At 40.6% G+C, this 24,457-nt stretch overlaps 1 protein-coding gene across 4 annotated transcripts in view; it reads right to left on the bottom strand.

The window, feature by feature from the left end:
- The window catches only part of HPGDS (hematopoietic prostaglandin D synthase), a 28,872-nt gene extending 9,697 nt beyond the window's left edge, over positions 1-19,175 (bottom strand). The window contains exons 1-2 of one of the 4 annotated variants that reach the window (XM_088056095.1): positions 19,021-19,175; positions 6,637-6,780 (exon numbers count right to left, since the gene is read on the bottom strand). In XM_088056095.1, coding sequence (XP_087912221.1) covers positions 6,637-6,769 — 133 coding nt within the window. In that variant the 5' untranslated portion in view covers positions 6,770-6,780; positions 19,021-19,175. Of the gene's footprint in view, positions 1-6,636; positions 6,781-18,909 lie in introns of all 4 variants that reach the window. The other 3 variants (XM_014262110.2, XM_088056094.1, XM_005517467.3) reach the window with 3 other exon arrangements.
- Positions 19,176-24,457: the final 5,282 nt, after the last annotated feature.

The following is a 24,457-nucleotide window of genomic DNA, read 5'->3' as shown; positions in this document are numbered from 1 at the left end:
CTCAGGGGCTCCAAACTACAAGAGAAACCTGTCTGCACATGCATTTAAGCAGTCTTACCCTTAGACTCATTAATGTGGGCTTCTGTGGATTGCTTTGACCCCCTGTGGTGCTTTTGGTCCAATTCTGCTCATTGACATGTTCGAGAAGATGCCCAAATGCCCCATGTGTATAAGCATGGCACTAAACCTGCTGAAATTTTCTCAGCTTTGGTGAAAGGCATGGTTTGTCTGACTGAAGATGAGCAGAGCAGGTAGGATGGCTCCTGCCAGGCTCCTATTTTAGATGAGCAAGTGAAAAGCTGCTGTGTGAGAGAGATGTTTGGGTAGAATCAAGGTCATGGGGGCAAGGCATGAAACACCACCCATAGGGGAGCAATTACAACTGAGCAGCTAAGCCAAAGTAGTGCAGGCTGGAAGGATGTGAGTGTCACATTGCTGGCTTTTCTCTCACCCTTGTTGTTTTGGGGGCTGCTTTGTACTTATGTCAGTTTAAACCCTTGTGTATCCGTATGGATGAGCTTTCCATGTTTTTCAAAACAATGTTGTCTTACAATGTCTCCAACTCCCACTTGAGCAAATACATTTTGAGGAGGAAAAGCAGAAAAAATCTATTGCTGCTGTCATACAAACAGTGTCATTTCTCAGGCATGCACAAAATATGACCTTTCCTGTTTAGTTCCTGCTTGCTTTGCTGCTCATCTGAAGTACAAAGCTGTGAATGCTTGTGTTCCAAATTTAGACTGAAAGAGGAAAAGGGTTTTTAAAAGGCCTCCTTTTTGAATAACTAAATCCGTAGTCTTCTTTAAATGGAACTTTTATCAGCAGGTTCTGCTTTTCATATTATGTTGGTTATTTACTGGCTTTTTGCATCGTATGCTGGAATGAAATCTGCAGTCTACACTCCCCACGAAGAACACCTTGACAGAGGACAAGTCCTCAGACTGATCTGCAGTCTCCTCATTTTAGGAAGATCTCACTAAAGTATCTGTGCAGTGTTTAGGAATTGGATTAATTAATTTTCATACTACTTTAATTTTGGTTGGCTTTTGTGACAAGAACTGTGATGTTTATAAAGCTGAGCAGGGGAGATGATGTGTCTTAAAAGCAAGACCATCCCTTTAATTAATTTCCACCCCACCAAGCCTCTAAGGGCTGTGATGACTGCTGGCATCCTGCCTTGCTTGTAGGCTCTCACTGGTGTTCAGGCCTTCCTTTTGAACACAAGCTCCTCATTCATTCTCCTGGCCATGACCCAGTGGCTCGTGCTCCTGTGCTACTGTTCCTCTCTCTGGGACACGGAGGGGAAACACAACAGAGCTGAGCACAGTTTTGTCCAAGCCTGGCACCTAGGCTGGTCAGCTGCTAGTGCTGGGCTTCTTCTCCAGATACAGTTTTTAACTTTCTCCTTCCCTTACCTCTTTCTTCCATTTTCACTAATCTTCATCATTCTTCTCCAGATTCAGTTTTTAACTTTCTCCTTCCCTTACCTCTTTCTTCCATTTTCACTAATCTTCATCATTCTTCTCATTTCTGTTCTGTCCTTCCAATATGTTCCCCCATTTTCCCTGAGCTGACCTGCCAGTGCTGTAATTGTCTATGGCTCTGATGCAATGTTGCCTGTGTTCAAGTGCTTGATTATTGCTCAAAAGCTGCATAATTAATCGTTTGGTGATTAAGCTTACATTGGCTCCATACTAAGGCAGCACGATTAGTCAAATGTGGGGGAAAATAAATGTCACAGACCTGTTTCTTACTACAATATCTGTGTCAAAATAAGTTCTCCTTTGCCTTGAAAACTGACCATAACAGCTTTTCCTATCCATTCATATTTAAATTGGATCATGAGAAACAAATAGATACTTTGCATCTTCAAATAAGAAATATATGAAATATGTATTTTTTAATGGTGGCAGAGGAGCAAGGCACTTGGGAAATGGTAGGCCCAGAGCTGGAGGTACCTAGAATCTGAATCTTCTAGAAAGGGATGATGAGGAGGATGCTGTGATTTAATCTCATCCCAGCTTCAATTTTATTACAACTCATATTCTCTTTGGAAGTTCTTGCCAAGCACTACTTTTTACCCTATGAGATAGCTTTTTACCCTATGAGATAGCTATGTACACGTTTTAGTAGAGCTTCACAGCAGAAAGTCACTCAGGAAGAAGGGCAACTGCACCCCTGAGGAATTTTTGTCTGCTGTCAGGTGCTTCTCAATATTTATCTGTTATCTTCAGAGTATTTCCAGGGCCATTAGTCTGTCAGGTTTCCTAAGGACCTTTCAAGCACCGTTCTACACATCCTAAACTGTTTTATGGGATGTTTATGGCCATCAGTGCAGGAGAAGAGCATCCTTTGCTATGATGATAAAATCTGTTTTTGCCATTGCTTGAAATTGCTTGAAGGAGCCACGATCAAAAACTGTTGCTGCCTGCCAGCCTAATATCTCAGGTGGTGGTAACTTAGTTCACCATTACAGTGGATTTTCTGCTGTATCATGACTTATGGCAGTGCAGTGATGCTTTTTGTGAGGAGCCCACTGTGTGGGAGTACAGATCCCACATAATGGGCTCCTTTGTATGAGCCTACTGTGGATCTTGAATTGATTGCCCTTTAAATGGGGGCATGGTCAAATCAGAGTGTGTTCAAGAAGAAGTGTAAAGAATGAGTTTGTCTACTTGTTAAAATAATTACTGAATTACATATAGTGAAGCACTATGGAAAGCTGCTGCTTGATATTTGTTTGATTTTTAAAATTCTGTGCTAAAGCAGGACACTGCTAATAGTTATACACTGGCTTCTTTCAATATGTTTATATTCTAAACTGCAGTCCTTGCCCAAAATTGGAAAATTTGCCAAAGATGATCTGATTAGTGTCAGAAGTGGGAAAAAAAAAATATTGAGTTACAGAAATTTTGATTTCAGAGTGTATAAGCCAAATAACAGAAGTTCTTATGCTCAAATAGGCCATCCTTTCATACACAACAAAAGCACCAGTAGGTATAAACAAAACCAAGTGGGACAGTATTTCCAGGAGGGAGGACTTATTTCTTTTCTTGAAGGTGCATTAGGATTGCAGCTTATTGGTGGCAGCCACATGAAAAATGCCAAAACAAACAACAAACCCCACCACACTCTTCAGGTCAAAAATTAAACTTGCCACAGCTACAAGTCTGCTTTCTAAATGGGCTTTCTGCACACTGATCTTTATGCACAGATTTTCTGTTTTCCCATCTGTTTTACAGAACTAAGCCTTTTCTTCAGAATAATGTATTTCCTGGTTTATATTGTGTGATGATTTGGTTGGCTTGGTATTTGTTACAAAACCTTACTTTAATTTGGAGAAAACTGCAGAAGCAATGCTGTCCTCTCAGATCTCATTCAGATACCTGACTCCCTGTGCTCTTAGACAAACTTGAATTGTTCAATTTGTTCCTTATTAGCTCAAGAAACATGAAGTGTTCTCTTGTCCAAGCTTCTTCCCTAAGTAGTTTTTTTGTTTATCTCGCTTCCTCATACTTGAAGTTTTTAAAAATAGGGCATCACATTGTATTTGCAGACTGTGGTCAAAAATGGTTCCAGGTCTTACATGATATATGTAAGTGTGCATAGCAATTTGTCTGGTATTTCTTAATCTCCAGCAATATATAATTTTGTAATTAGTTCAATTAATTGGACCAGTTTTACTGATTTTTGAAGGCTACAAAATAAGCTGCATACTAAATTGCATTACTTTAGCTGCTGTTACATCAAATGTAGCTGTAATTCCCTTTATCACTGCTAAATACTGACTACCCTTTGGTTTTCACCAGGATGAGTCTGACTGGAATCTGCTACTTATTTTTCTTCTTTATAAGGTAGACCCAGTTCAGGAAAAATAGGAGAAGAAAAAAAATCTTTTACATAAAGGATCTGAATACAGATACAAATGAAAGTTGTACAGAAGAATTCTCAACAGAGTGAAATGCCTTTGGATCTCCTCATTTCACATTTACTTTTGAACACAGCAGTGGTTTAACTTTTTGGGCAAGCATCCTGTTACGTGGTGCTTTTTCCTCTTCGAACTGTGTCTCTGTGGAGGGAGCTGAGGCACATTTTGAAAACTCAGAATAGCAGAGAATGCAAGGCTTATTTTCCATAGGGCAAATGCTGTATGCAACACTTAGAGTGTGAAGGCACACAAAGTCTGTACAAACCTACTCCCTCTCCAGGAAACAACCATTTCTTGTGTTGAGTCACAGCCTGCAAAGTCAGGGTTTAGGTGTCCTAGGGCAGATTGGTGTGCTGGCTATTGGTCTTGTTGAACAGTTAAGGCTGTTTATTCCAAAGCCTTTTTGCTGCCTTTGATTCAATGTTTTTCTGAATGATTTGCCTGTGGGAGAACATTGTGTCTGGAAATAGTGTGAGTAACCATGAGAAAACCTCACAAAGGAGGTGGAGGTAGTCATCAGGTCCATACAATTTCCTTAAGCAGCGTTACATTTTTATACACACAAGAAACCTTTACTCTTGTTTTAATTAGCAAACCTCTTAATTGCTTGTTGTCTGTAATGTGCATGTCAGTGGTGGCAGATGGCACCATTACTTTGGTGCTAGAGCTCAGGGGGGTTTGAAGAGCAAAGGTTTAGCCTGCTGCCATAAGATGCACCACTTTCAGATATGCACCCAACAATTTCTGTGTAGGTATATGTTTTCCTGGTCAATTAGCGGGATACATTCCTGTTCCCATCCACTGAGCAACTGACTGGGTGTCTACAAATGCCTGAAATTCAAAGAACTCTTAGACCAGAATAAATTTTGCACAGATGACTTCACAAATCTTAGAGCAGCAGCTCCCACATTTTACTAAACTTCTTATCTGTCATGGAATTTCATCTAGGGTTCAGTTGTAGAGGCTGCTAGGAAAGGCCATTATGCAGAGAAAATGAAAAACATTAATTAACCTTGGTAAGCCTGCCAGCAAACTTTTCGGGGCACAGAAAGAGAAATAAAAGTGTCCAAAGGTTAATGACTCAGCCAGCATTTGTAAATGCAGCAGATAGAGTTACAAAGTGTGTACCTTAGGATTTATAGGTGTCTCTGTCCCATTGGTAAGGGCACTGCAGCTGCACATTCACTGCAGTGAACAAGTCCTGTACAAATAATGAGAGGTTTGTGGAGAGAGCACTGAAGAACACCGAAGAAATTTCCTGCATTGTTTCTTGCGCTGCTCAGACATTGGGATCATCAGCAATATTCACAGAGTGATGCAATGCTTTTACCTTGTCTGATAGATCTGCTGTTAGAACATCTTGCCCTAGAATGTGAATGCCACTGCACCCTTTAAGTGACTAATTATGCTTTGTCTTTTTAGTTTGTCTTACTTAATCAGTATAGAAAACTCCACATATACTTTGCTGTGTGTAATTAAGAATGAAAAGCCTGTGCAGAGCTTATCTCAGGTCATCTGAATTCTTAATCTCACCTTTAGTTTCTACTTTCCTGAGAACTGCAGTGAAAGAGAAATAAGCTATACCACGTGGTCAACTGGCTTAAGGTTTTATAAGGAAAAGGTTTCCAAAGTCAGTCCTCCCTAGCTGAAATCCCTGTTTCACTGCTTCTTATTCTTTTATGTGGATTTTTGCCAGTGTTTTCTAGGCTTGAGCACCACTGAAGGCTTCAGTTGCCACTTGGATTACAGCTGTGTTTGAGTGTTTATCATTCTAGTCACTGCAAACAGGAAAGAACAAACCTACAAAATCTGCACCCTAGAAAAATTTGGAAGCTTACTGGCTGGAGTTATTAAATGGTGTGAAAGTTTATCAAGAAACATTGCTTCATTAATAGAAGTCACCTTGTGAATCAGTGTGTCTTTTTCCCAAACCAAAGCATTATTGTCCATTCTGGATGTGAAAAGTCATAGCCCATGTAGCCAAACACAAGCCGAATCCATGAAATTAAGACACTGATTTCATACCCTGAGGCTTCAAACTCAAGATCTGTTTCACTTGAATTAAGGTTAATTTAGTGAACAGAAATAATGAATACCTTTAAAAGCTGGAAAAAAGGTTATTTAAACTAAAAGACATGAAATGAATGGGGTACAATAGCAGGGTACTTTTGGAAGGGGTGGTAAGGCTTGTTCTTAGGAACAGTTATTCTCTAGTACCTCTTTTGATCCTTTTGGATTTATTCTTTCCTATATCAATTGACTTTTTCTCATCACTTTTCCACTCTGAAGACCTTTCACATTGCAAAGGAGTGTCCTTCCTGACCCTTCTCTCCAATTTGGCTTTCTAAACCCAGGGTAATGGCTGAGGTGTGGTTTTTTGAGATCAAATTATCCAGAGAAGCTGAGATTAGCACTAATTTGGTTATCTTTAGTTACACAAAAGCTGTACTGAACTGATAAGGCGTAAAAGCCCAGCTGGATGACAGCAGGCAAGGCATTTCATGTTGTCTGAACATTTGGATCCCATCTCCTGTGAGAGCATAAGCAGTGACAGTTTGGCTGTCTCACCTTAAAACTCACACAAGCTTAACTAAAGCCAGAAATTAAGCGTATTTCTGCTCACAAAACATACAGGTACCTCTTCAATTGCTTTTATTTTTGCTGATGTTTCTAGTGGAGCTTTGGCTATATGAACTTGTGCTACTCACTTGGCTTGATTTTGGGCCAGTCTGCTGCTTCTATCCTGTGGTCTTCGTATTTCTTGCCCGAATAGGCGAAGAGGTAGCGGCTGATCTCTGCTCGTCCCCGCAGGTTGAAGTAGGTGAGCTTGTACTGTGGCATGCTGGGCTCTGCTGGGAGGGGAGACAGACCTGCTTCAGAGAAAGTTAACTCCTTTTTTACAAAACCACTCTGTGTGCTTGTTTTTGACAGTCGTGCTTGTACAATGCAGAGGAAATATTACACCAAGCCCTGGTGCGTTGCACTTTGCAATCGTTGTGTTGCTCACACCTTTTTGTTCTGCATTTGTCAGCCTCAGCACACGCAGATGTGGGCAAAGACAGATGAACCTGCAGTTCCTCCTTGTGTGTCTCTAGAAAGCTGGCTTGATTTTTTTTCAGCTGTAATAGGAACTTTTAGATTTAACTTCTTTCTCTTGTGATTCCTCACAAGAGAAAGAACTCAGGCCATTTTTTATAAAGTGATTTTTGGTTTGTTTTCCTTCCAGAGTGCAAATCTAAAATCATATTCTATACCAGAATATAGTTCCTATCTGGAGCAGCAATTTTGTTCAGACCTGTCCTGCTCAGGCCCTACTTCTTATGGAGAACTTCATCCAAGACCAAATCATGAGAATTGCCAAACTCTTGAGATTTTTTGCATCAATTATTACCCAAGTTATGTAAGCAATTGCCCAGAATTATTTCAGAAGACAAATTTTCTATGGAAACCAGACTACGGTGTTGTTTTGAGAAAATCATAATTGAATTTTCAGGTTTTTATAGAAGCCAAAAGAAAACTTGAAATTACTTTTTTAAGTTTTCATGTGATTTATTTTTTTCCCTTCAATTCTGTTAGGAGTCACGTTACAGGAAGGCTCTATTTGTTTCCCAGGGTAACAGGCAACAAAAGAAAGTATTTGAGTTTGATTGTATAGCAAGGATGGTACAGGAAAGGTGAACAGATAAGGTTGCTTTAAACCAAAGGTAAGCATTTACACACGGCACTTTCATAAGAGAGCTCAGCTGAGATTTGAATGTGTCGGCGAAAGGGTAGCAAAACAACCGTCTGCCTCCTCACCCAAAGCAAAACCCTTTCTCATTTTTGCCTTGAAGTAGACATTGCATTTACCACTCTTTTATACTCACCACATTCAGAGTGTTTGTAAGAAAGTCAGGAACACAGATCAACTGCACTAGGACAGAAAGAGAACTCTTTTTTCCTTTTTTTAATGAGTATGTGCTGCCATATAATCTCACAATAGAACAACCCCCTGTTTAGTCATCTTGCCTTGAAAACATGTGCTGGAGGAGATACACCATCAGCTTTCACTTTAGATGGAGAAGCTCTTCCTTCAGAAACAGAAAACCTTACCCTTAACTGAAAAGAGCAAACTGCTTTTGCCACTTGATCCACTAAAGTCAAAACATATGCCTTCTGTCTTCAGAGTAGCAAAAGCAAAAAGACAACCCAAAGAAAAAAAAAAACATAGCAAATGAGCACATTAGAGGCTGCTTAATTCATTGGGAAAGTCATCTGCTGCCCTACAGCACACAGCAGGCTCAGAAGTGAATTATTGTGAATGGAGACTTCTCATTTCAGATGGCCTAGCAGAGAAGCAGGAACACAGCTGGAAAGTTACCAAAGGAGATATCTAAAAGTGCTTCCAAACAGAGGCTCCATTACAATTATTAAGTGTGTTCCTTTGCACAGTATAAAAGAGAGAGGATCCAGGTGAAATGAGTTGCACCAGGATGTGATTTGTTTTTTTAGATGTGTTAATTACAGGGAAACACATTTGTCTGCTGCTTGGCAAATGCAGCTCACAGATTACAGGTGCAACCACTTCTTCCTATAAAAAGAATGAAAGCTTTTTCAAGTATGTTTTAGGCAAGTGGCAGAGCTTGGCTACTCCATTTTCAAATTTTTTACCCACATTTATTACTTAGTATGCTCTACTGCATATATGATAAAACTATATATTATTATACACTATGAACTTGGATTATATGTCTACAAAGTTAATGTAAAAAGAGAGAATTAGATTAGATTAATTAATTAGGATTTTCTTCCCTTTTGTCCCTGTTTCTGATTTGGTGTGGTCATTTGAGAGTGAAGAATGGCATTTTTAAAAGAGCATGTGTTATCTGAGATTCATGACAGTGATTCAGGAGCCAAGGGGCAAAATAGCACAAACCTTGAGTCTTCTCAGTTTTTTAGAGACAAGCAAATGCTATTGATTTAGTCTGATTTACTGATATAGTGTCTGTTTCCCTCCTTTAGGAATGCCCATAGAGTTTTTTCCATGAACATTTACAGCAGTCTGAACTTGCTACACTCACATGGCTCCTGTTTCCCAGCTGCCTCTGGCCCACTTAGCCCTGTGTTAGCAAAGAGTTGCTGGCAGCTAATGAAGGCATTTAAAAGCATAAGAATAGTAGATTTTTAAGGTGCAGTCGTGAGGGAGTAGACAGCTACATTGAGAGACAGCTGGAGATGGTTAAGGCCTAAACATATTCCAATATGTGTGTTGGAAGAGCATAATTCTTGGAGTGGGAGCACTCTGTACACAGCCAAGAGTAGTGAAGTAATGTAAAGAATTGGGAGTTCTGGCTGATGATCAGCAAGTCTCTCTGCCTGTAGTGGTAGATAGTGGAATATTTTGGTCTGTCAAGGAAGCAGCGGAAACTACTGTTTGAATTGTCTAAAGCAAAGATAAACAAATTTTTAATGAACACACCATAAGGAGTAATCAAGTATTTGTAGTGGTGATGCACTTTTAAGCTTATGATTTTTTTTCCGTCCAAAACAACAAGAAAAACCAAAACCAACTCCACAAGGAGTTTACCAAAAGTACTTGATGTTTTAAAAGCCTTTATAGGTTTACTGTAAGCATGCTTTTTGTAAATGTTTGTAGGTTTTATTTTTTATTTATACTTACTGTGAAATGTCAGCAGTAATGCTTCCTGAACAATTACAGCTAAGTTTCTAAATTAAAGAAATGCTTGTGTTCAGAATAGCTTTTTGCCAAACATACAAAATAAGCCGTTAGGGTCTTTTTTCCCTTGTCTTTTTTTTCCCCTCATTTCCCCAGTGTGAAGTGTGTATAAAGGCAGATCATGAGGAAAGAAATTAAAACTATTTAAACTATTTAAATTAAAACTATTTAAATTCAGAATTACTGAATTATTGAAAAATGCCATTACTAGGGGAAAAAGACCTATTGGGTGTCTTTGAGCTGGTTTTTGGGATGAAGATGTTGGGGACTTTTTTGGAGGTGGAGAGCAGGAAAATATTTTAAATATATAAATATTTTAAAATAGTTTAAATATTTTAAACTATTTAAATTTGTTTCTCTTTTTTTAGGTTAGGCATGGCTGAAAAATACTGAAAGATGGTGGAGGTAGGTGGACCTCAGTGTTCAGACTTGCAGGTATTTAGCCACCTTAGTGCTAAAATCTTTAATTTAAATCTTAATTTAAATCTGTTCAGGTGAGTTCATTGCAAAGCCAGATGTGTATAAAGGTAAGAGGGGGCTGATTTACCTTCCACCAATACACCTGCCATCTAAGCAGTGTTTTTCCAATTTCTGTTCTGATGGATACATGTCTGGGACAGCCCTGTACACCTGCCCTGTCCTACACCGACAGCACTTCTGAAAGCTCATGTCTCTATAAACAATTTGATGGGTGAAGGTGTGGGTGTTAATGTTATTGAAATGAGTGTTAATGTCTCCACCAACTCTGGGCAGCAGGTTTGTTGCAGAGCCCAGAGAGCTTGGCTCCTGAAACAGAAGAGGGGCTGCACAAGCCTGAACTACTGAACTTTGGGGTGAAATAGTAGGTTCAAGGGGGGAATATGCGGTATGTGGTTTGGGAAGGCTGTACCTTCCCAGTGCCTCAGCCAGTGGGGAAGGAAAGGGGGCAAGGTGTGGCTGGGAGTTTAGGATAAAAGGAGGCTGTGCCCTCTGAAACCTCGAGAGGGAAAATCTCGTGGGCCTGTGCCCCACTGGAAACTCTCCCTTTATTCAAATAAAGTTGTAGGACTCTGCTGTCTCCTTTTTGGACATAAACATTGTGGATTTGTAAACATTTGTAAGCATTTGTGGATTTTCCTGATGCTTCAGTCCCAGTTTCATGGCATCCAGCTTTCAAAGCCATGAATTCGACAGCTTTAAATTTACTATTAAATTAGCTTTAATACTTTAAAGTTGTTGACCTGCTTAACTGATTTTCCAGCTATCCTCTGTGACTTTCTGAAAGCCAGCTTAACTGGCTTTAACATACCTTTAAACAGAAGATTAATGGATCTCATGATTAAATTCAACTTGGAACCACTCAGTGACAAAATCAAACAGGAAATCTGAGAGAATTTTAAGTATGTGTAAAGTTGGCATCCACCATTATACTCATGAGTCAAAAAACCAGGGTGGAGTTACAAGTGTCTGAAAATTTTATGACAGACTTCAAATTATTGGAAACTGTTTGTGGCTTTACAGAGATGTTATATTTCCTGATGAACTTGGGGTGCTTTTATTCCAGTTGAAGCAGGATTGAGCAATCAATTTGAAAACTTCAAGCAAGATTAGAGTTAAAAAAACAGAGCCCAGGAAGGAACCAGCATTTTCTGGGAACTGAAATACTGAGTTTTAGATAGCAGTAGTACAGAAGAGAAAAACCACCGGCAGACTGGATGCTGCTCAGGCTGCTTTTCATGTGTGTACCCAGAGCACGCAGCCTCTGCTAGCCAGTGTTTGGTCCTGCGTGCCCAGCCTCAGCAAAATTAAGCACCAAAACTCTGCTGGGCTCTCTAGTGGAACAGTGCTCCATCTGTCTTTTGGAAAATCCAGCCCTCAAGATAATACAAGAAAATATTCTTCAAGGTGGTAACAAGCACCAAAACCTGGATGCATGTGAGGAGCTAATTCTCTTTTATTTATGCCTCAACAGAGACTGCCGCCATTTTAGGGCCTTGAAGCAGACAGCGCCCTCAGAAAATGGCAGGAAGCTCTGGCCCCGGGGGATTTCACCTGGCAGTACATCTCAACATGGTCCAGGTTTTACGCTACAAATCTATTTTCTGACACGGGGTGGAAAATTACTCTAGAGCTTTAATGCATGCTATACGTGGGAGACAATTGGGACACACAGGGTGGGGGGGGGGGGGGCAGAGGTTGCTGCCTTTTAAGGGTCTCTGAGCGGACAATGCCTTTAGAAAACAGTGGGAAGCTCTGGATGTGGGGAGACTTTGCCTGGCAGTCAGTCAGGGGAGAGAAAACTTCCACCACTGGGCTGCAGGCAGTGGAATTCCTGCTGCCTGGGAAAAATTCTCCCCAACTAGCCAGTGCTCAGTGGGAGGAGTCTTGGCACATAAACACGGTTAGCTGTGCCATAACCAGGGCCTGCTGTCTCAATTTCTAGGGGGCGGGAGGCTCGTCTAGAGGTTCGGCTCCTTCTGCCCCTGCTCAGCCCTGCAGTCTGCCCTTGCCTCTCTGTTCCCTTTTCTGTCCACCTTCGGTAGGACCACATCTTTCTTTATTGATGAACGGTCCTCAGATGTGAATATTTCCTGTGTTTGTGTTTTATTTATGCCAAGAAATCTGTTAAAAAGAATCCCTTTGCTGTTCCTTTGCAGTGGAACATGACAATGGCAGATACTCAGTATATGAATTCTGAGAAAAAAGTTTTAAAAGGCAGCATACAATTACGTTTTCCTGTATAAGGTTATCAGTATTTGAGATGACAGTCAGCAGAGAGCTTTCCCTGGGCTGGTGGTGAAGAGGGAGAAAAAACAGCTAAGCTGAGCTACATGTTCACATGCATTCAAAGTCTGACGAAGGGCTTCTGTTGCAAAGTCCCCTTCAACTGTACTTTGTGCTGCAAGAAATTAAGACTTTCCAAGTATTAAGGTGTTATCATTGTTAGGAGATATAAAAAAGCCCAGCTGTTCCCCCCAGGAAGCAAGACCAGTAGGTTTGAGGTAAAGTTCATCTGAGTGTTTCTAAAAATTTGGACTTGAACAGTGTGCTTTGAAAAGATGATGCATTGCACTGTATTTATATTTATTCAGCATGAGGGTCCTTCATTAAATTAGGAGTCACTTACTGAAAGCACCACAATGAGTGCCTGACACAATGCTGCCCTGGTCATGGGCCTGCCAGAAAGGGGAAGCTGGAGGTCTTTGTCTGCCAGGTGTCATTGTCCTCTCTGAAACTGCAACCAGAGCATAACAATGATTCAGGAGTGATGATTCAGTCAATGGATACCTCTTTATTTTATTGTAAGATTAAGCTTTTATAACAATTCAGAGTGCTTGAGTTGCTGGAGCTGACTATATATTCCATTTTCATTATTTTACAGGATAAAAGTGTAACAACAAATCAGCTTCCACTCATGTAAGCCTACAGGTTTCTTCTCTGCCAAGAAGAATCTTGCTTTATGACTTGTGAATTGAAATTTGTATCCTCTCTAAGCACTATTCTATCCAAAGGTGAGAAGCTTTGTGGACATTTTTCTTTCTTTCTTTCTTTTTTTCCCAAGCATTTGCTGCCCTTTATGAAATTTTTCTGCAAAGTTAACCTGAAAATCAAAATAATTCTGAAGCAGATGCAAACCAAACAACCTGAATTTTTTGACAGGGGTGGATAGGGCACTGCAATTTCACCCAATTCTTATAATTACATATTTCTGCCACTTATCGTTTGAAGCCTTAAATTAGTGTCAGCTGAATGTTTTCCATTAATGGTTACACTGGGATTTCAGAGTTACTCCCAGTGACAGGGCCAAATCGTGCAAATGTCAGCTAGGATGCTCAATTTAGAAAAGGAAAGGAGATAAGCTGGCTGGGTCTCTGTCTATACAGACAAAAGAATCTTTGCATGTTAAAGGAGAAATCTTTCTTAGGCTGTAATCTCAGGAGTGACCTGACTCCTCCGAGTATGAAGCATGGATTTTTGGTTCTGTTCCTTAGGGGTTGGGGAGAGTTATGTTATTTATGGACTACAAAGAAAAATCCTTAACCAGGAAAGAATCTTAGTTTTATTTCACCTGAGAAACATTAGGAATAGTAAGTTCAGTTTTGCCCTTCTCATATATGTGATTTCCTTATCCCTGTGACTGGAGAGCTGAGCATTAAAGCATCTTTCTCCCTCCTCAGTTTTAAAATTACGTTTTAACTGTCCAAGTGAACTTTTCTGCCTTTATTTGTTTAAATTTTCACATTTCAGAGGAAGGAAACAGAGAGGCAAGACTCAAATAATTACTGTAGAAGGCAAGTAAAGAAAAATTTCCACAGCTATTAACTTTATAAACTGTACACTGTAGGAAAGATAAAAAATGTCCATGAGCAGTATTTCTTCCTTTTTTATTTGACCAGCATATCAGTCTGTTTTGGATAAAGGTGTAATGTTTACATTTTCCTGTTTGAGCAGTGCTGAAAAGACAGAAACCATCTGAGAAGAAGCCTTTCCCTGTCTGCAGGTGTGGTGCTGCTCTCCTCCTGCTTACTGATCAAACTGATTGCTACAGGAATGTCTTAATTTCTTTTATCTTGGGTGAAAAAATATTAGTGATTTAAGAGATATTTTTAGCCTTTGAAAACTAAGAATAGTGGTTATTGGATGGTTTGTTGTTTTTTTTTTCTTCCAAAAGATGTTTTCATTAATTCTTTTTTTAGCAAAGAGAGTAAAAAATTTTCTGCCCATCTTTTGGGGAGAAGGATTAGAGAATTTTGGCAGACTGATGGAAGACTGCAAGTCTTCCAATGGAAGAATTCCATATCAGTCTGTGTTTTGACAGAAAATAAAATTAAAAACACTAAGTAATTCTATTTCCTATCAGCTCTCAATCTGACATAAGCTCTCTTTCTGAAAATTTATGGTCTCTTTTCCCACTCTGGTCCAGTTATAGAAAATAAAAATTTGAATTTGACCTCTTGCTAAGATAGCAATCTGGACCTTGGAGAGAAAAGAGAAAAAATCTGTGCACCCTTTTCTGTTTAATACACAAATCATCTGAAGTAAATGTTTATGGAATTTTTTCTGTAGGATCAACTTTTGAAATAACAAATTCCTTATATAATGGGTACTTCTTAGCATGATTTCTAAGGTTAGACATGTGGATCACTTAGAGCATAATACAGATTTAAAATATTTTTTAGAAGGATTTTGCATGTGCATGCACCTGGTGTGCTGCTTGTTCGTGACCTATGGGGGAAATCAGCATCCTAAAATGAGAAGATGTTTTAAGGCCTTACTGTGAGAGTATTGAGTAGTACTAATGGTTATTTTAAGTGACCTGATGAGTAAAGCTCTACTGTCTGAGCAAAACCTGATCTGTCAATACATGGGCTTAAAAAAACCAGGAACTGTAGGAGACCTTAAAGCAATTATCTCTCTGAGGAAGCTTCAGGCTAGTTTTGCTGATGTAGAAAATCAGAACTCAAAAAAATCCTTGAAGAACACAGGAAAAGAAACCCATGTGGGGTTTTTTTTGCTAATTTTTTTTAGAAAAGTAACCACAATGTATTAGTGAAAGAGGAAGATAAGAAACATATGAAAGGGTTGGTTTTTTTTAAGTGGGAGTCCAGTGTGAGTGGGCAGTGAATGAGTGTCCACTGTCAAGACTTGTTGAAGGAAAATGCCAAGAGTCCAGTGGGTTTCCCTAAGCTGAGTTTGTGATTGCCCCTCCAGCAATGGCAATCAAACTGATCATAATCTGGGCAGCTATCTGAAGTTCACCCCTTTTGTTTGAACTGAAGTGAATGACAGAACTCTCACATGTCAGCAGGATTAAGGAGGCAGGGAAATGGTGATGGACACCATCGATGAGCTTTACTCAGCCACCTCAGCAGCTTAGCCTGCATGGCTTGCCACACCCTTCCCTTTAGGACCTGAGCATCTGGGGTGACTGCTTCCTGCCTGATCCTCAAGCTTTGGATTTGCATCTACTTGGTCCCAGTTTTATGCAGATAACTTTTGAAACTGTTTTGTGCAACTTCTTTTAGATTAATAAATTGCACACCCAAGACAATGAAATACTGGTAAATAAAATTGCAGGAGATCTTAGGAAAGATGCAGGCCAAAGAAGTGGTTTTTCCTGAGAAATTATCCTAACCACTAAGTCTTTTATTTCCACATCAGATGTTTTAAGAATTCCCAGAAGCATTTTGTGGTAGAACAAAAGCCTAAATAATCTTAATGCTTGCCAGCCCCATGTCATTCCTGTAAAATTCATGCCTTGCATCTCTCTCTGCACTCTTCAGATGAATCAGCATGACCTCATAATATTCCTACAAAGCTCAGGGCTCAGTTGTGAGCGGCATTGCTCTGTATTGTTTAGTTGGCTCTCCAAAGCCAGCTGCTTTTGCCAGGATGAATCACATCCATTTTCTGACCTCTTAAGCTTGTCCAGCACAATAATTTGTATAACAACTGTCTTGGCTGCCTAACATCTTTCCTTGGATGTGAAAAAGTGGTATTTTTTTTTTTATCCCAGCCTTGTGTGGGTTTGAGTGTGTGTATATGTGCAAGGGGGAGTACAAGAACCAAATCCTTCCCCCTGCTTGTCTAAACTACTTTGCTCTTTACCTGTTGCATACCATGGATCTACTGTATAGTTGGCTAAAAACACCCCAAAATTATAGGCATGAAAGAATTAGATATCTTTTAAGCACTGTGTATGATCCCTGTAGCAGGCACAGGTTTAACTGAGGGAAGTTTTTGTTCACTTTGCAGAGTTCTCCAGTACCACCCACTACGTGTCCTGGTCACAAATTCCTAGTGTCCTGCTGTGCCCTGCAGTACCTGGCACAGACCACCATGCCCTGGAGGCAGCAGTACAATGGGCTGGGGCACAGATCTCAAATATTTTCAGATATTCTGAAATTATTTTCTTAGCCATAGTGAGCCTGAGCAGATCCAGAACCTTGCTAAAGTGCTCTTCAGGCATTGCCAGTCTCCTTGAGAGGACCAGTGGTGCCAAAGGTGGACCTACTGTTCTGAGCAACACCTAGCCAGAAGCCTGGGGACCACCTAGATTTGGCCATAAGTGAGGAACATGCAGGACTCTTGAGTTACAGTCACAAACTGCTCGGTATGTGAAACCCTAACCTGTGTGTTCCTATATTTAAGTAGAAAGTACTTTCTGAGAGACGCTTTGCAGCCAGTTTCTCATGGAACCCCCAGCTAATCTGGCTCCAGGGCAGTCCCAATTGCTGTGTGCCAGGCACAGAAAAATTGTCCTTTGGCTGAGACATACACATCATGCATTCTTTTTTGTCACACATCAACTAAACTAAGCTGTGAGACAGCTTCAACCTTTGTTTGCCTTTCCCCTTTGCATCTCCTACAAATAAACATCATAGTACACTTTGCCCAGTATCACTGTTCAGTATCACTGAACGTCCTTGTTTTCTCTCTTTTCAGGCTCATTCTTTACTAAGTCCCAACTATTTTTAGTTACTTCTAAAGAGATTCAAAAGTAAGCTTTTGGTGTTTCTCAGTTCATTGTTGTAGCTTGTTTTGTGCAATTTTTAGCAGATTGCCTGGAGATTAGACAAGGTTCTTCAAAGTGGTGTCACTTTGAAATGTGTATGTGGGATTTGGCTGATTCTTTTCCCTTTTCTTTCTTTCCTCACACTTCTTGGACTAACTGTCAAAAGGGTAAAAAAAATCACCTGTTTGAGATTTGCAGCATATATGATAAGTCTCCAGGAGGTGTGAATAAGCCTTTTCTGTTGCCCCCTGCTTGCAACAACACCACCCATGTCAGTGGCTACTGGGCAGTGTAATTACTTTCTGGTGAGATTTCGATCCAAGCTGTGTTGAAAATGAGCACAAACTTCAACTGCTTCTGCCTTCCAGCTGCTCAGGAGAAGCAGTGTGGGACAGACAGTAATGAGAAATGCTATGAACAAACCCTTAAAGCAGCAGAGCACTTTGGGCAGTGGCACAGGAGCGTGCTGCACTGGCTAACATGCTTGCTTGTGCACAGACACAGAACTTTTAAGAATTACTTTGTGTATATTTTCAGCTTAAAATTTGGAGAGTTTCTGTCTTATTTCTATACAAATAGATTTGACTGTGTGCCTGGGTGTGTGTGTCTGCAGCAGGGAGTAATTTACACAATGTGCGCATTTTTAGGGAGAGGTGGATTCTATTTTGGATTAAATAAAACAAAAGACTGAACAAAAGTAAACTTGAAAAAGACCTCTGTGTCTTTTTTTTCTTTACAGACATTGCAAGTTTTGAGTATAAAAGTACCAGTGTTTACAAACAGTTGTAAGGAGTACAGAAGCCCAGGAAAGTTATTTTATAGCTACGGTTTGTTTGCTTGCATAGTCTGAAATGAACAGGGAACAAGCAATGGCTTTTAACAGAGGAAATGTGTGTGGGAGGATTATGTATATAGGAAAATGACAGCAGTTAGAATGAAAGAAAAAAGTCCTCAGTGGCTATTTAGAGTATCATTTTGAAGTAAAAGACAAATTACAAAAAAACTTCGACTTTTGATAAGGACAAAAATTGAGTGAGTGGAAGCAGATGCAGGAGGTTTTTTCTCTATAGAATGATGGTAGGAATTAGAACCCCAGAGTATGTTAATTCCATTGGTTTAGAACAAAGGGATTTGAAAAGTTTACAGAAGAGCACACAAAAATTGCCTCGAATAATTGCTTGGTGCTGCTTAAAATGAGTCAAATTTCTCTGACATTAGCCTAGATTTAGCTTGGTTCTGTAAGTGAAGGCATTTTAGTCAGCCTTCATATGTAATGGAATATTGGCTTGAAATGGGTTTTCACTTACTGAAAACTCCTCGCAGAATGCCCAGAGCCTCCTCACTCCTATTTCTTCACTTCCGAGGTTGTCTTTTCTTTGGCAACTACCCTGACGCGTAGCCTGATTATCCAAGTAGCTCAGCACTAACTGTGCAAGGCACTGACGAGGAGCAGGGGCTTGCTTCGACAGCAGGCCAGTGATCAGCCTTTTTGCCTCTGGTAAAGCAGTTCACAATTTTGAGTAAAGTCTGGTTTTAGCCGTGCATGTGATTGTACAGATGTCCTAAGCGCAGCGGGCACAGTTTAAGGATGTCTGTAAGTAGCAAAGAAGGTGCACAGATGGGGTACTTGAGTTACACTTGCAGCCACCGTATGGAGCTCCTCTGCCCGTAACACCACTCAGAGAGTCAGGCTGAATAAACCTAACAAATCTCTAAAAATTAAACTCTCTCAGGACTTGCTCTAGACGCAGCACCATTTAACAGACTCACCTCCCACACGGGCACTGTAGCGGTAGCCTAGGGAGGGCAGAGTAGGATCAGAAGCAGCGAGGGGAGAGAGGAGCCGGGCTGCAGCGCTAGCAGAGCTGAAAGAGAACTCACTGCGGTGCGGCGCTCCGCGGTCCCCTCCTCTCTGCACGGCAGTCCCTGCGAGTGCCGACCCCCAAAATGCAGCCGCGCTCCAGCACGGGCTCTTAATATACACACCGCTCCCTCCCCGTGAGCGGCTCTCCTCCTCCTCCCCCGTCTCACACACACACGGTGCATGCATCATTCCTGATAACAAGCAAGTTGGCTGACTTGGGGCTTGCAGAGCAATGCCGAGTGCTGGAATTTCTTGGCTTGCGTTCAAAGCAAATTTAAAGTGATAAAGTGCCATTTGGATCTATATAATAATAAAGACGGGCGCTGAGGAGTTGAGTCAGATGATGGGTGGTTTTTTCCTAAATGTAAAATGTGTTGAACAAGCCGAGTAATGTGTTTTGTAGATTATTTCTAACTAATGTGAAGCTCACACTATCTGGATCCAGTTATAGAGCAATGCCTTAAATAGCTGCAAATGGAGAGTCAGATATAAAACCAACAAAAACACTCCAAAACCCACCAGCACAAAAAAAAAACCCAACTTCAAAGCTGTTTATATAAAGAACCAAGTGTGATTTAAGTTGGTGGGTTTGGGGTTTCGGTGGGTGGCTTTTTTTGCTATCAGTGAAGAAGGATTTGTGCAAACTGTCCATGAATAATGCACGTTAGTAGTTACAGCTGTCATGTTGCTGCTTCTTATCTGTAGTGGATATTGTGCTTTTCTGTTTGTTTGTTCTTTTTCCTTTCCATTGTACTTTGGCCTTAGTAAAGTCCATTCGGTGCTGCTCTGCTTTGCTCTTCTCTGAGCATGGGACCAAAATGCAGCAGAATTGGAGCAAAGTTTTTTAATGCTGTAGTCCGATGTGTACCACACAAATGTGCTCTGAGGCTTTCTTCACTTTTTATCAATAAACAATTATGTGTGTGTCTCCTGCAGGTGCAGGGAGTGGTGCTAACCAAAGCAGTCTCTCCTGGCATGAGGAGGTGATAGATCACACTCTTAATCATTTGCTGCAGGTCAGCTCATTTTCATGTAATTTCGTGTGATTTTCCCTGATGTCAACAGCTGAGTTTTCACAAACCAGCAGCCTTTACAGCTAAGAAAAAATTTACAAAAAGAACCCCAAAATATCTTCTAATCGGGACTGATGTAGACTGAGAGATAAGCCAAATTGCTGAGGCATAGCTTGGTGGTGGAACTTCCATGCTTTTAGGTGTGCTTTGGCTGCAGATTTATGCTTTAATATTCCTTGTCTCCAGAAAGTCACTTTGGAGGTGGTGGTTTTGAGTGCATCCCAAAAAGTAAAGTTTAAAGGGCTCTAATACCATATTTTATCAGTTTTTAATTGTTGACTTTTGATAAAGCAGCCTCTATGGGGTAAAACAGTTCCTTCAGTTGCAGAGAAGCAGTTTGAGACTTTTCCTCATTTCATTAGCAGAAAACTGAAGGAATGTTTATGGTTCTAAAGCAAACAGAATTTGAAACAAATTTATAAGCATTTGCAAATTTTGAGCAGCTAGGAACTTTTATTTCTTTTAGTTTGGAGCAGAGAGTGGAACACAGCAGCATGTTGTGGGATCTGGTTCTCAGCCTTCTCAAAGGGAAGCAGAAGATATTATTCTCAAGGAGCTGTTTTTAGCAGACAGCAGTTTACTCCTAACCCTAGTAAGGTAACCAGTAAAAATGCATGGTAAAGCATTAGTAAGCACACTAGTAATCCAACTTTTTCTTTCTCTGTGGGAAGTTTAATGAGTTAAAACTGTACTTTTGCTCCAAGGCTCCCATTCATTGAGTTGGTATGAAACACGAGTACCCCTTTGTGCTACAACTGTACCTTCAATGACTGACAAGGTACTGAAACCCTCTCTTTCACTTTGCTGTAGGAAATCTTTAATATAGATCAATGAGAAAAGATTTTCAACCTGTGACAGGAGTGTGCTGGGACCAAATTTTTCACTTCCTGTTTCAAATGGGTAACTCACTCCCTGTCCAGTGGAAGTTGCACTCAGGCCATGCATCATGGGCAGGCATTATTCCCTTCCCTAGTGCTGCTCTGAGCACCTTAGGGTCTGGCAGGAGTGTGGGTATACAAACAGTGGGATTTACAGGGCTTGTGCTCGGGAGCACCTGGTGCCCAAGCTGAATACAGCTCTTTACATGATCAGGAAGTAGGCTCTCCTAAAGAAACGTAATTCTTCCTTTATGTCAAACTTGGTTCAATGCATGTGAATTATCAAATAAATTCCTCTGCTTTCTAAAATGGGAAGTGATTTGTACATGCATTTTCAAAATAATGAAGTTAGTAATGCACTGACCTGATCTAACCTTGGTTTCATTTGCTGATGATTTCTTGCAGATTAAGCTCACCCTTTCTGTTGCCCTTTTGGCCTGCAACTGCTGACAACAACATGAGAAATTGGCTGAAGTGCTCGATGAAGCAGTCAGGCTGGGACTGTGTTTCCATCTGTTACATGAGACTCTTTGCCTAAAGCGTCTATCACCTCTGTCCAGCTTCTGGAAACTTCTGGGATAGGAGAGCAAACCAGTCAAGATCATGATATATTAAATGAAGCATGTATAAAACCTGGATGCAGAGATCTCCATTCATGTCCAACGCCTTTCCTGGGAATGGCAGCAGGGGCACTTTAATAGCAGGAGCTGCAATCAAGTCTCAGGATTCAGCAGTTGACCTCTTGCCCATTTGTCTTTTGCAACATCCAAGTTTCTCATGGGCAGCTGAGCCCCATGGACAACAACTCTGCCAGCATGTACCTGGCAACTGTGGGGAGTCACAGAGTCAGTGAAAGGATGTTTTCTGTGTGTGTTATACAGGGAAGTGAGGACATTGTCAGTGACACTTTTCCTTTCTTGGTCATCATGGGGGCTCTCCTCATGGTTTGAAAGCCCTAAATAAATGCAGAGGAGCTCACATGGATTAAATTTAAATCCAAGATTTGGTTCAGAAGATGTCCCTCCCAGGGCATTCGCAGGCTATTAGGGGATCAGTACACTCCAGGCAGATCTCCTGCCCTGTGACTCCTAAGTGTTGAGGGATCACTCTGCCTCTTGACTTGTGGCCAGATCTTCCCCACATCTTCTGTCCCAGCTGCTGCTCCACCTTGTGCAGGGGAACTGATAGTTAAGCAGAAGTTTTGGAACAAAATGTATCATCTCATGAAGTTGCCCATGTTCTGTTGCAGGGCTCTGTGGTGAGATAGCTTGCTTACTGCATGTGCCAGGAGAAGCAGCCACGATTCCCGACATCTTGCATTGGGAGCAGTAAGAGGCCAGCTCCCCAGAGCTGGAATGGGAGGAAGGACATTGCCACAGAGTGGCTTTTTCCCTGCTGGGAAGGAAATTCCAACCATTTTTTATGGTGAGTTGATTTTTGCACTTCACAAAACGTGACCATCTTATCAAGACTAGTAACCTGCAGTTAATGCACCTACTTGTGTGTTCAAGAGAATAAATCCACTCAAGTCAGAATTTTGACTGTAAACTTAGACATAGTCATCATGTTCACTTCCTTAGTAATGTCCTCACCTACCTCTGTCCTGTGTGTTTTGTGTTTGTTTTTTTTTTTAATTACAACACTATGCTGCTGTTAGAGATTTGTGCAAACTAACATTTAGTGTAAGATACAGGAAGTGAATAATTGCAAGTTATCATTTTTAAGCCACTTAAGGAGGGGTATTAGGCCTGCAAAATGCTAGACCAGAAAATACAGCAAAGGCACTTGGTCTTCTATGTTTATATATAATAGAGCCCAGCAATTTGCCTTCTCTTTTAGCAAGAAGTAAATTCAGCCAGAAAAGTACACCTTCAGAAAGACCTAATGTTGGACTTTTGCAGCTTAAGTTTACAAACCCTTTTGTGTTTGTAATGCTGTGGGGACTATTGAAAATACCAGGTATTTCTTTTCTGAAAAGTTGACACATTTAAAGTCTATTGGGAATTAATGTTTCTGTTACCTTTTTTTTTTTTTCTAATTTGAAATATAAAAAAAAGGTTAGTGTATTTGAAAACACCATCTGTGTCAATAAGCATGTTTCTACACGTGCAGCTTGCTCTGCTCGTGCATTTTCCATTAAATTTTTTATGATATTTTTGTTAAAAATATACAGAAGTCATAAATGCATTTAAATGAAATTATCCATTCTTAATCAAATATCCTCCCAGTGTTACTGTAGCTCTAGTAAAAGGCCATGCTTAATGATCAATGAGATCATTACACAAGCAATAATGAGATTTGCTTTTGAAGCAGAGCAGCTTAGAGAAGCAATCAGCTACAGACAAGCCTGCAATTTTGGGATTTTAAATTTAGCTGATAACTTTTCTTTTCTTGTGCTCCTGGCAGCAGGGAGCATTTGTGTGTACAGTGAAAAGCATCAGCTGAAAGATCCGTCTTCAAGTTACTACATGGAGAGCCATAAGGAGCTGTCTGTTATACACAGTTCTTCACGTTCAGAAGTGGTCTCTTGGCTTTACTCCTAAGTAAGAAGGTTCACAGCTACAGGTGGTTTTGTAGGAAAGACCCTGATCCAAAATCCAGTGAAGCTGGCAGAAGGACTTGTGGGCTCCCATCTCAGGTGTTGGTTTTGCCATTGAGAATTTGGGCAGCATCATAATGTCTCGTTTAGTCGGAGCATTTGGAATGACCTTTTCTAGTGCATTTGCCTCAGCATTTCATGTATGTAATGCTCAGTCCTGAGCCGGCTGGCTGACTATTTGCTTTATCTTAGCACTGCTACTAATGAAAAACTGTCCAAGGTTTAAAAAGCCAGTTACCCTATAGAATGCATTTATCCTGGTAGCTTTTCTACCTTAGCAGAGGAGCAATGACGAACTTCCCAACTCACAGGGAGTTGCATGCGTACGTGACAATTAAGTAAAAACTCCTGATGAATAGCCAGAGGACTCATCTATTCAGAAGATGCAGTTCAGCACAGAGATACTGAATGGAGGTCCTTGGTATGTCAGCTGGTGGCTGACCCCTATCCATTTGAGGTCTCTATACTGAAGCTTTGTTTCCCATTACATCCTGCAGAAACTTGTCATGGCAATGAAAAACCACATGGCCAAGTCAGAGCTGATCAGCTGCTTTTCTAATTTCAATTAAAGTTCTGTTATCTTTGTTTAAAAGGGAAGGAAAAGTTAAGAAATAAGTAGCTGTACAAGTTGCGGAAGATAAGAGAGCTTTGTTCCTCATTTTATTCATGTGGTCAAAGTATTGATGAAAGCTGGAAATGCTGTCTGCTTGCATTGGATAAATAAATCACGAGGTTTCACCCCATGTGGGCCCTTGCAATTGTATCACATTGCATGAACAACTACGTAAAGGAAACAGATGTGCTTTATGAGCAGGAGAATAATCTGTGGTTCACAGAAGTAGGTCAATGCAATTAGTGAAATGTTAAGACTCATAATGTAATGTAACATGTGCTGTCTGCCTGA

The sequence above is a fragment of the Pseudopodoces humilis genome, chromosome 6 (assembly GCF_049639895.1).
Source record: "Pseudopodoces humilis isolate 2021_Gansu_Grassland_sample_001 chromosome 6, ASM4963989v1, whole genome shotgun sequence".
Taxonomy (NCBI): Eukaryota; Metazoa; Chordata; class Aves; order Passeriformes; family Paridae; genus Pseudopodoces; species Pseudopodoces humilis.
This window is presented reverse-complemented; position numbering and strand designations above follow the sequence as displayed.